Source organism: Oratosquilla oratoria, chromosome 1 (assembly GCF_046742065.1).
Source record: "Oratosquilla oratoria isolate Oo_2021 chromosome 1, ASM4674206v1, whole genome shotgun sequence".
Classification (NCBI taxonomy): Eukaryota; Metazoa; Arthropoda; class Malacostraca; order Stomatopoda; family Squillidae; genus Oratosquilla; species Oratosquilla oratoria.
In genome coordinates this window covers 97,172,723-97,185,296 of record NC_134777.1, presented here as the reverse complement: position 1 = coordinate 97,185,296, position 12,574 = coordinate 97,172,723, and the positions used below count along the sequence as shown (strand labels likewise).

General features: G+C 45.2%; 1 protein-coding gene across 1 annotated transcript in view; it reads left to right on the top strand.

The window, feature by feature from the left end:
• LOC143030975 (UDP-glucuronosyltransferase 2A3-like) overlaps positions 1-12,574 on the top strand; it is a 71,655-nt gene that overhangs the window by 52,659 nt on the left and 6,422 nt on the right. Inside the window, exons 7-9 of the mRNA XM_076194283.1 lie at positions 3,064-3,201; positions 10,691-10,775; positions 11,505-11,721. Coding sequence (XP_076050398.1) covers positions 3,064-3,201; positions 10,691-10,775; positions 11,505-11,721 — 440 coding nt within the window. The remainder of the gene's footprint in view (positions 1-3,063; positions 3,202-10,690; positions 10,776-11,504; positions 11,722-12,574) is intronic.

Sequence of the window (12,574 nt, the reverse complement as noted above, 5' to 3'; positions counted from 1 at the left end):
GTGTACTCAACTGCAGCTTGCACTTTACCTGTAATTACTTGCTTATGTGTTCTGGAGATTTCTGCTGCTTTGAGGCTTTCGATCACTTTGTTGAAGTCTGGGACAGGCCGTTCACGGAGTAGTCGTTCTCTCCCTGCTTCATCCGTTGTACCTACGACAATTCTGTCACGAAGGAGAGAGTCTTTCAAGTTTGCAAACTCACAGGATTCACTGAGCTGACGAAGACGGAGCACATACTCGTCTACGGATTCGTTGCTCCTCTGAGCGGCTGAGTAGAAGAGAAACCGTTCATACAAAACATTCCGCTGGGGTATGAACTGCTTCTGCAGCTCGGCGAGTATTCTAGCAGGATTCTTCTTGTCTTGCTCTGTCAGCGTAGGAAGAGAATTCATAACTTTTTGGCACTCGGTTCCCATGACAGTACATAGAGTGGCAGCCACTTTATTCATTCCCTCAGTGTTATCTGATCCATCGGCGTTCTTCAATTGTAAGTTCAGATCAGTGGCAATTGTGTAGTAGTGCCACGAGTTTTCAAAATCCTTCCAGTTCTCCACCACGTCTCCTTTCAAAGACATGGGTGGGGGTGCTGGAATCTGGTATGATACGCGTGGGATGCTCGTACACACTGTTTATTATTATGTAAGATCAGTCAACATAGGCGTGAACGTCGACATGCACAATAGTAATGGAATAGCAATGGTAATGATAGTACAAAGCAATAGCAATAATACAACATGTAGTACCGGTAATTACATTCCCTATTGTATCTTTTATATTTATAAAATGGAAACACATGCTTTCTTCCAATGAATCATTCAATCAATCCATTGCCCTTGGTCTCTCTTGCAGAAGACCCATGTCCTCAAGGTAACCAACAGCAGCCTCTGGGTGGATCCAAAAGTCACTTAGGAAAGATGTATTGTGTTTGTTGTCTAGGGATTGTTAGTGTGGGGCATTGTATTATGAGATATTCTGTGTCCTCTGTGTGGTGGTTGCATCTGAGACAGTTTGAATCTATGGCCAGGCCTATTTTGTGTTAGTACTGTTTCAATGCTGAATGGTGTCCTGAGTGCAATCATGCCAGTGCCCATACTTGACCCCATGTTGGTTGGGGTAGGTAGGTGTTTCTGAATTGATTCTTCCTGTTACCAGTCTTTCTATTAATATGGATATTCTGGATAGTAGTTAGATTGGTCTGTATAATACAGGGTTTTTGGGGGGTTTGTTTTCAAAATTGGGATTATGTGAGTTCTTTCCCAGATGTTTGGGATTTTGCTGTGTAACTAGTAGTTGAAAATGCCAAGTTAAGGTTCTTATTGCTGTTTGGTCAAAGTTTTCAAGGTGAATGTTTGAGAGCCTGTCTGAAGCTTGGGAGTTTTTCAGTTTCTTTATGGCCTCTTCTATGCCTTTACTGGTGAAAGTGAGGGTGGTTTTAGCATTTTGGTTGATTTTCTATATTTACAAATTGTTTTCCTATTTCCTAGTGTTGTGTACTTGAAGCTTGTTTTAACCCATTCAACTCCGATGACAAGATGTCTTGTCATTTGGTCAAATAAAACAAAAAATCATAAAACACCAAACTGTTTGATCAAACACCAGAAAAATATGACGTCAATCCTCGCTTCGCTCGCAGCGAAGCGAGGATTGACGTCATATTTTTCTGGTGTTTGATCAAACAGTTTGGTGTTTTATGATTTTTTGTTTTATTTGACCAAATGACAAGACATCTTGTCATCGGAGTTGAATGGGTTAAAGAACTGCTTGTAGATGATGTCTCATTATTATTTTGGTGATGGTATTTTACCCAGAGTTGCACCAATTACTTCATGGTTGGGGAAGGGGGGTTTCATTTTGAAATCTTTAATGGTTTTTACAGCTCTCCAGTTTGCCATTATCTGGTTTTAAAATTCTTTTATTAGTTTTTTTTAGTTTCTTCTCTGTTATTCTGCAGTGTTTCTATGTAATTATTTTAGTTGTTCTTTTTCCATTTATTTTCATTTTACTTATTTGTCTATTTATTTAATTAATTTTATCTATTAATTCATTTTTTTCTTTCTTTGAGATGGTTATTTCCTGTATGTGGTTGGGGTTCAGAATTTTCTTGGTGCCTCTAGGAATGTCTATTTTGCTTGCCTTCTGGATGGGAGTTAGTATTTTGTTCATTGCTTTATCTGGGTAATGGTACTGGTCTATTGCAAGGTATTCTAATTCTTTCTCTATATCTTCTGAGTATTCTTTGTCAATTTGCTTTTTGGTAGTTTAGATATGTTCTCTTGCACATGCGATGTATTTTCTTTTCTAGTACTACTGAAGAGGATTGCAGTTAGCAATCAAAATATATAGTTTCACTTACTCAACTCTTTCTTTCGTCCAACTGTGGTGTTAGTTGTGATTTACAAATGTGTTACTACATTTCTCACCAGTGATTATATGCAATCATTCTACTATTCTTTTTCTTCTATTTTAGCATCTTACTAATCATTCTATCCTCTAATGGTAACTTTCCTATTTCACCATTTGTGAAACCCATATTCCATATGCTCCAGTTTTATACTCCCACTTATCATTTGATGCAACCCAAAAGGAATTCTTCTTGCTTACTCTACAGTATATTATTCAATGGTTGAAAGGGGAGGGTCACCATGTAATGAAGCGGGGGGGGTAAACTAGCTCAGGCTCTTAGGCCCTGGTGTGGAAGTGCTGCCTCTTGCTGGATTGCTTCTGACCTGAACACTGAGCAGGGAACAGGGATGACCCTTCATCCACAAGATGCTAAGATAAAAGGGACAACAAATAGGTGTGGGATGGGTGAAGGGTGGGTGCATGCTTGGATAGCCATCCCTCTTGTAAGGGGGAAAGTGTCTTTTTGTATGAATATGTACTTATTATCTATTACTGTCACTAAGCAGTTTTTAATAAATCCTCTTTATTCTTTTAGTCTGTATGCAAAACTTCACTTCTCCCAAACCAGCTTTCCTCTTCTCTACATCCCACCAATTGTTCCTTTTATCTAATATCCTTAGTTCCTACATTTTCTGAGATTTTGTTTTCCTTTTCTTGCAGGACCTGGAGGAGTTTATGCAGAGCTCAGGGGAGGATGGGGTGGTCCTCTTTGCAATGGGTTCCCTCTTTAACTCGAAGTATATCCCCAAGCCTATCATCAGGAACATCGCCAATGCCCTCGGCAGACTCAAGCAGAAGGTGAAGCAAAGTTATCATCTCATGTTTATAAACCACACGTCAAAAGATCATTCAACCTATCAATCAGCAATTTTGAATCCTTTTGTTGAACAAAGGCCTCTCTCAAACCATTCCATGAGTCACATGACTTTGACAAACTTCACACTGTCACTTCTGCAAACTTCTTCATCTCATCTCTCCATCTTCTGCCTGCTCCCCCTAATCCAAACTCCCCATCTCATTTTTAGTCTTTTCTCATATGGTTTATCTGCCAGGCTGGGTATCAGTTTGGTTGCTGCCCTTTGTATTCCTGTGAAGCAGGGGGGTAAACTTTGTATGGAGATCATACCACTGGCACATGTTTCAGTCTTGGATAGATCAGGATTTCAATGAGTTTTTTACCCATTTCCAATGCTCTTCAGTATTGAAATTATTTTTCCATTCTTGGCTCCATGCAAGAATAGTGTCTAGATCTTTTTGCAATAGTCTCCAGTTATCATCATTTTTCATTCTTTTCATGATTTTTGCATTATCTGCAAACATGATGTCATAACTTGTACCTTTTATCATGACATAGATAAGAAACATTATTGGTGCAAACACACCTTGTCGAAACTCTGCTGGGTACTGCTTGCATGTTGCAAGGTGGGCAGCAGTGAAACCAAGGTAGGACGATTTACACGTTTATAAATCGGTAGGTTATGCGTACAGGAGGGCGCGTTATGCGCCTAGTCTAACGGGTATCTGCCGGTGTGGTCTTCGAAGGTGGGCGTCTTTCGCTACACAGGGCAAAGATGTTGCCACGCCTATTATAAGTATGTTTGCAACTCTGTCTAGCAGCTACCCGCTCTGGGCGCGGTTACGTGAGTGTGACATCGGCATGCTTCTGAAAGTGTGCATTTCTACCTACGTTCCATCTTACTCCTAATACGTGCCTGTTTGATCACCCATTCGCGGCCATGTGGCAACGTGGTCGCGCCTGGCATGTTAGGCCCTGTTTGACCCTCTCGCGTCACTGGCCATATAAGAAGGGGCCTTGTGGGTTGTATGAAAGGGCCCTTGTACGAGAAGCGTCACTGCTGGTCAGGGCACACCACAACACTATTGTACAGCACACCATGCCACAGTACACTATGAAGTGGGGCAATCCAAACAGATATAGTTTGCATTTGGACGCGGCCCAAATGACAGCAAGCATCCCTAGTTCGATGGTGGCGTATCGGGTTTCGGCGTCCGTCAGGAACCGCGAGCCAGACTGGACGAGACACAAGCGCCCTTAACCGTGATCTTGGAGTAGGGCATATCCGACGCCGTAGAGGCGTGACGCATCCGTCTGCAGTACCACTGGGAGGGCGGAGTCGAAAGGCACCAGTACGGGCGGCGACGACAGAGCTCGCTTGACGTCGGCGAAAGCCTTGGCGTGATCCGGAGTCCAAGTGAATGATAGCTTAGGGCTAATCAGAGGGCGTAATGGTTGAGCCGTCGCCGCTATGGCCGGGGTGAAATCCGCCAGTTGGTTCACCAAGCCCATAAAGGAGCGTAGATCAGTCAAGTTGGCGGGCGTGGGAAAGTCCTGTATGGCCCTGACCTTGTCCTCGTCGGCGAAGATGCCGTCGGCAGAGAGACAGTAGCCACAGAAGCTGACGCTGGGGGCAGCGATCGTGAATTTCTCCTTCTTAAGGGTAATGCCGTGGTTGCGGCACCCATTGAGCATATGGTGGATCCTCCGGAAGTGGGAGGGGAGGTCCTCGTCGAACAGGAGGATGTCATCCACCACTTTAACGCAGTTGGCAGCGCCTTGCAGAGCCACGTCTCCACGGAGGCAATAGGTGTCGCCAGTGGCCACAAAGCCCTTCGGTCTCCGTACCACCCGTAATGGGTGATGAACGTAGTGAGGTGCTGGTCCCCTTCTGCAAGGTCCGTCTGCCAATAAACGTGAAGGGCGTCCGCCGTCATAAAGAACCTCACGTAGGGGGTGACGCTGCGGGCCGCCGCTGACGATGTGGGTGAAGGATGAGTGAGGCGCGACACCTGAGAGCTGAGTTTACTCAGGTCCACCGTGATGCTTACGCCCTCATTCTTGGCCACAGGAACCATCGTGTGGCACCACTCCGAAGGTTACACCATTCCGAAGGTTCCCTACCGACAAGCATGATGATACCTTGCTGCACCGTTAAGTCAGGTTCTTCCTTCACTTGATCCTGAAATGCGAACGGTATCGGCCTGGGCGTGTGAATGGCGAAGGGCACCGCCTCGGCTCTCAGGTGGATTCTCATGGGAGGACCCACCATCTTTCCTAGGGGGGCGATGTAGAGGTCATCCTTGGAGACCAACATGACGCTAAATTCCCGTAAGAAGGAGTTGTGAGCGGTGTCTGGTGAGCTGTCAACAGGTAGTGTTAACTCGGTGCACTTGTTCGCGTATGTCACTGCCAGGATAGGCTTCGGGAAGTCGGGCGGGACAACAGCCAACTATCGACAATGATCGAAGGAGAGGAGGGGGGCTTGGACCCCCTCGTGAACCCGTATCTCGGCAGTGCAGTCCCTGTCGCCGAGCGTTAAGGTAGCCCGGAAGCGTCCCACTGCTGCAGGCATTTGGGATCTATCGGCCATGTACGCCGGCGCCGAGAGCGGCTGCTGTAAGTTGGCCCTGGGTATCCCCAACATACCTAGGTGTCGAGTACCTACCACCGTGACGTCCGCACATATGTCAGGCAACATAAGCAAACTCGAGGACACGTTTCCGAAGTGGTTGCGGATGTTGACAGGTGGTGGAGAGCCATTAGAGCCGTCAGACACCTGGCGGCGGATGCCAGCCTTCCCGGGGGAAGGGGCGGTGGTGCCAGGACTTGGCGACTCGTGGTGATTCTCGTCCCGGCCCCTGGTCGTCTTACAATACTTCTCCCAGTGACCCTTTTTGTTGCAGGCGTGGCAGCGGACGTCCCTGGCAGGCCACTCGGGGTGCAAGGGCGGTGTCCCTTGTTCCCGCAGTTGTGACAGGTGCTGTTAGCCGCCCGGCATTTCCCAGGGTCGTGCCGGCGGCCCCAGGATTGGCAGGGGCCCCTGGGTTGCGAGGAAGGTGCGGGGGGCTGTTTAGGCGGGAGTGAGTGCGTCTTACAGGATTCGCCGGTGGTCGCCGGGTCTCGAGGAAGGGGTGGGTTGCTGCTGAGGCGGGGGTGCATACGTGCGGGTCATCCTGGACATCCGAAACTGTCACCCTCGATGACTCGTGTGAGCGGCAGTTGGGCACGACCTCCTGCAGTGACGTATTTGCAGCGAGGGAGCTGATTCGTTTTACGAGTTCCTCGTCCCTGACGCTCATGAGTATTACCATTTTCAGCTTGGCCTCCACACAAGTGACGGGGTTTCCGGTGCACAGGTTCCTGAGCCTTATCCTTTACGCGGCCGTATAAGTTGTCGAAGGACTCGCCTTGCGCCTGTCTGCATCGGAACAGATCGCGGCGGCTCGCGCGCTCCGGAGGTGGGCTTGCAGCCGGTCGACCACCTCGTCAGCCGAGAGCAAGTTGACAGTGGGGATGTCTAGGGAGTTCCGAAGTATCCCCTGAACGGCGAGAGACAAGCACGACCGGAGCTGTATAAGTTGGGTGTCACGAGGTATCCTGTTAACACTGGCCATGGTAGCATAGTCGACCCAGACACGGCACCACGACATGAACGACTGGAAGTGGGCATCGGCCTGCAGTGGCGGTGAACGCGGGACCGAGGGGTTGCCCGGTGGCTGAGGAGCTGATGGCGCTCCGGTGATAGGCGGGGCCGGGGTGGATGGCGGATGAAGGGGGGGGGGGGGGGTCGGTGATGTTGTGCGGGTGACAAATGTTACAAGATTTTCTCGCTGTCCTCCCTCCGTTCATTTTGCGTCACCGCTACGCGCTGTCCGACGTTACCGCCACCATCACGCGAAAACGTCACATTTGGTGTGAGCGTAGGCGAGGCAGGTAAGTCGACGTCGCCCGTCTCCGAATCCCGTGAGTCGCGTCTTTCCATGCTCCCTGGCTGGGTGGGGCTCGGTATCTAGGGGGGATGGGATGAAAGACCCCTTTGTTCCCACCGCTACGTGTCTAAGAGAGCGTGTCACACTGTTGCACGGCATTGTACTCACGGTCCAGCATGCACACTGTTGCACGGCACTGCACTCAGTCCAGCATGGACACCATCGCCTAATTCCTTCAACACTTCGTTCACGTAAGCGCCACCGGATCGTGTATCATCACGTTACTGTCACTCGTTCACGCGCGCGTCACTGATTAACGAATCGTCGCTTATGTTTCACTGTTGCAAGTTAAAACCAATCCTACTTACTGCGCCATGTTTGCATGTTACAAAGTGGGCAGCAGTGAAACCAAGGTAGGACGATTTACGCGTTTATTAATCGGTAGGTTATGCGTACAGGAGGGCGCGTTATGCGCGTAAGGAGTCTAACTGATATCTGCCGGCGTGGGCTCCGAAGGAGAGTGTCTCTCGCTACACAGGGCGAGGACGTTGCCACGCCTAGTATAAGTATGTTTGCAACTCTACCCAGCAGCTATGCGCTCTGGGTGCGGTTAAGTGAGTGTGACATCGGCATGCTTCTGAATGTGTGCACTTCTACCTACGTTCCAGCTTACTCCTAATAGGTGCCTGTTTGAGCAGCTATTCGCGTTATGTGGCAGAGTGGTCGCGCCTGGCATGTGAGGCCCTCCTTGACCCTCTCGCGTCGCTGGCCATATGAAAAGGGCCCTTGTTGGTTGTATGAAAGGGCCCTTGTACGAGAAGGATCACTGCTGGTCAGGGCACACCACAACACTATTGTACAGCACACTATGCCACAGTTGCTGCTCTCCACCCTGAAATCTTATCCTTTACTACTCTCCTCGTTTATCTTCCTTTTAAAATATCTTTCATCCATTTGTGTAGTTTACTTCTTAGTCCTCCAATATGCTCCAGTTTCCACATATATTGATTGTGTGTGTGTGTATATTTACCTAATTGTAGTATACAGGAAAGGACCAATGTCTGTTATTGTAACAGAGTTGCTAAATAAAAGGTTGACTTAATGCGGGCAAGAAATACTTTGATGGTGATTTCTTTGTTTTGTTAAGAATATGATCTGGGGATTACAGATTGGGATGTCAACTGTGACAAGGTTTCCCATCTAGGCTCCCCTCTAGAGAAGGAGAGAGTTTCCCCAGTCTCCTCTGCTAGGTCCCTGACCTAGGCAGACCTTCTGTCAGGTCCTTAACCTGGCCAGTCCTATTCTATGATGGGCACAGCTGTCGTTATAAGTACCAAAGATGCTTAGGTAAGCATGTTATTGTAGGTTCCCATATGGGAAATGTGTTAGTCATAAAACATAGATATGGATGTTACTTTCTTTGCATGGGGTTAAGTTATATGATTGGTGAACAGGGTTAGATATGGCGTATATAGTGATGTTACGGTAATGTAATTGTGTTAGGTATGAGAAAGGGGTTATTAGATCTGCCTGGTGACATTAGGCATTTCCGTGTCGTGGATACTGCGGGGGCGTCATATTTGTCTTTTATTGCATTATTGAGTCAAGCTGTTTTATGATTGAGGAATTTGTGAGGTCTGCAAGATTGGGGGTCTTGCTAAACATGAGTACTATCTCGCATATGTGTGAATCATGTGCATGGTTGGTGATGGTTAGTGAGGGTTACATTTATGTCACATCTCCTACTCTCCAATTTATCATATTTAGAGTTGAATTCATTTAATGTTCCAGCTTGGACTGTATCACCTTCCAAGCCATTCCAAGTATTTACACATCTATATGGAAAACTATTTTTTCACATTAGTTAGACATGTAGTCTTTATTTGTTCTCATGACCTTTTAAAGCTCTCCTATCCTTAAACAAGAAATCTCCTCTGTTAGTGTAATCTATCCCCTGAGGACTGTAATTATACCCCTCTTTCTTTTCAATCTTTCAAATTTGGCAGACCCAGTGCTTTTAGTTTTTCTTCATATAGATCTGCCAGGTTGCAGACTGGTTTGGTTGTTGCCCTTTGTATTCTCTTGATCTTGTTTATACCCTTCACTCTGTGTGGGGGACCATACCACTGACTCATATTCCAGTCTTTGACAGATTAGGGTTTCAATGAGTTTTTTTCTTTTATTATTATTATCATTATTATTTCTGCATCCATATAGTGAAAAGTTATTTTGATCTTTTGCAACAGTCCATGCATCTCTCCCATAATTCTGCTGATATATCTGTCAAGTGGCAGGCTGTCTTTTATCAACACTCCCAAATCATTCTCCTCTTTTGCTTTTGTTTTTGGGTTCACTTCATAGTTTAAAGATGGTATTTAGCAGTTTTTTTCCCATTGCCAGTACTTTGCATTTTTTTTTTTTTTTTTGTATTGAACTTCATTTCCCAGTATTGGTTCAGTGCAAAATCAGTGTCTAGATCTTTTTGCACTAACCTTCAGTTTTCCTTGTTTTTCACTCTTTTCATGATTTTTGCATCATGAGCAAACATGTTAGCATAGCTTGTTACATGTTCCATCATGTCATTGACATAGACAAGAAATATTATTGGTGCAAGCACTGGACCTTGAGGAATTCTGCTCATTACTGATCTCCATTTTGACATCTTATCCTTCACTATTGTCCTCATGTATCTTCCCTTCAAAAAATCTTTCATCCACTTGAGTAGTTTGCCTCTTAGTCCTCTAATATGCTTCAATTTCCACATAAGTCAGCTGTGAAATACCTTATCAAAAGCATTCTATAAGTCAAAGTATTAATACACACAGTCCATCCATCACTCTCTCTCTTGCAGCTTATCAATCACTCTCAAGCATAGTTTTAAAAGGTTTGACACACACAACCTTCCAATTCTGAATCCAGCCTGACTATCTGTCAGAATGTTCATCTCTTCAATATGTTTGGTCCATTGATCTTTCACAATTGTGCTGGTCAGTAATACCAACTTATAATTTAGTGCTGTCTCGTTACTTCCACCTTTGTGAACTGGTACCACATTAGCCCTTTTCTAATGAAGGGGCACTATGATTTCTTTTAATGAACATACAATAAGACTGAATCTTATCCACCAGTTGTTCCTTACATTCTTTAAGTATCCAGTTTAAGGTCCCATCAGGTTCTGAAGTTTTTGTTATATCCAATCCAAAAGATTGAACACTTCCCTCACTTCTTCATTTACTGTATATCTTCCAAACCCAAATTCTTGCTCCCTTCACTCTCATAAAATTGGTCTCGTTAGTGATGACAGATTGTGTGTGATTTACCATGGTCTTAGATCACATGTTGGACTCATGATCGACAGCTATTTCCCTCCCAGAAGAGAGCTCAGAGCTCATATATGACCTATCTATGGGTAATACTGTGACCTTACATGCACATACATCCCCAGCTCTCTGCCCATGAGAGAGAGAAAAAGAGAGAGAGAGAGAGAGTGTGTGTGTGTGTGTTTTGTCAAGAAGGATAGAAAAGTATTTATTTATTTTTTCTGCTCTTCATATCACAGGTCCTGATGAAAATGGACTCAGACTTGCTGGAAATGCCACCAAATATCAAGTTAGTCAGTTGGCTCCCACAACAGGATATATTGGGTAAGACAATTTCATTATTATTAATCATTATCATGAGGGACCAATAATGGGTCCCTGTAAATGATGGTCATGATAAACAGATGTCAGGGAGAATCATCTCCCTGCAGCCCATCCTCAAAACCCATGAACACCCTCACCACTATCTGGAGGTGCAGCCTTGAGAGATTGACACTCAGCCTCCAGACAAGGTTCGAGGTCTCTCTCAATCAGTGACAGTTCCTGTCCTCTTACGAGAGATAGGAACTCCTCTTCCCTGCTTTTTGGCAGTAAGAGTTTGAGTATGTTATAATTAATCCATTGCCTTTAGTCTCTCTTGCAGAAGACCTGTAGCCTTCAGGTAACTGGCTGCAGTCTCTAGTCAGGTTCACAAGTCACTCAGAAAAGATATATTGTGTTGTAGTGTAGGGATTGTTCGTGCAGTACATTATAGTATGAGGTGTTCTGTGTCCACTGTGTAATGTTAGCATCTGGAGTGGTTTGAATTTGTGGCCATTGCTATTGTATGTTGATAATGTTTTAATGCTGAATGGTGTCCTGAGTGCAAGTGTGCTAGTGTGGTTCTGTGAGATGTAATGTGATGACTGGTGGGTTATCTGTTTACTGCCCACTAGGATGAATTTGCCTCATCTAATTATTTTGTACTGACTAATGCCAAGTGATTTTATTCATTTTAGAATGACTCCCTGGGTAGTACAAGGTTAACTATATTCTTATATTCTTTGCTATCAGGCCACCCAAAGATAAAGCTCTTCATCACTCACTGCGGGATGCATGGTGTCATTGAGGCTCTCTACCATGCCGTCCCCATGGTGGGGATGCCCATCTTCCTTGACCAGGATGATGTCTTAACTAAGATGCTTGACAAGGGTGTAGCTGTAGGCATCTCCAAGACTTCCTCTGAGCAGGCCATCTATAAAGCCATCATGGAGGTTCTCCAAAATCCAAGGTAGGTCATGATGATTTTTCTTTAATCAAGTCACAATATGTCATAGAGTCTTCAGAACCTGATGTATATTGTAAAGGTTCCCTAGAAAACAGAGAACACTGCAGAAATTCTCCTGATCCTGAGATAGGACATGGTTTTTCATGACCCATGGCAGATCAGGGAAATTCTCCAAAACTTGAAGCAGGTCATGAGGATTTTCCATATCCTACTGTAGATGATGGAACACTTACATACCCAGATGTAAATTATGTATGTTCTCCAGAACTCAGGGTAAATCAAGAAAGTTCTCTATATCTCAAAGTAATTCATACAGATTCTTCATATCCAGAATTAGATTGTGTATATAGCAGCAAAAAAAATACATGGGAGCGACGAGTGATTTCGCTCGGGAAAGTTCCAATGTCCCTCTCACAAATCCAATACCGGGAGCGATCCCCCACAAGGCAAGATTCAACGTTTTTCATGCATTATCCATCATTTGGCAATCCCTGAATGCCATCACCATTGATGAAAGGATCAGAGCAAACACAACTTACCCCTGATCAATCATTGCATTATCAATCGATATCATTAACTCAACGCATCAATCAACTTTAATTTGTTGATGTACGTACGTATGTGTACGCGGTATAGCTGCTAGTTCAATGGCTTACCTAGCCTAGCTTCGTATCAGCTGCATGCACACGTATACCAGTAAGGGGTAAACAGGCATGTACCAAGACAAAAGCGAGAGAGTACATTAAATGTTGGTTCAACAAAAGATGCAGTGAGGCAAAAGACAGAAGGGACAAAGCTTGGAAAAGGTGGAGAAAAGACAAAAAACAAAGCAAATGGCAAATTTATATAAACTATA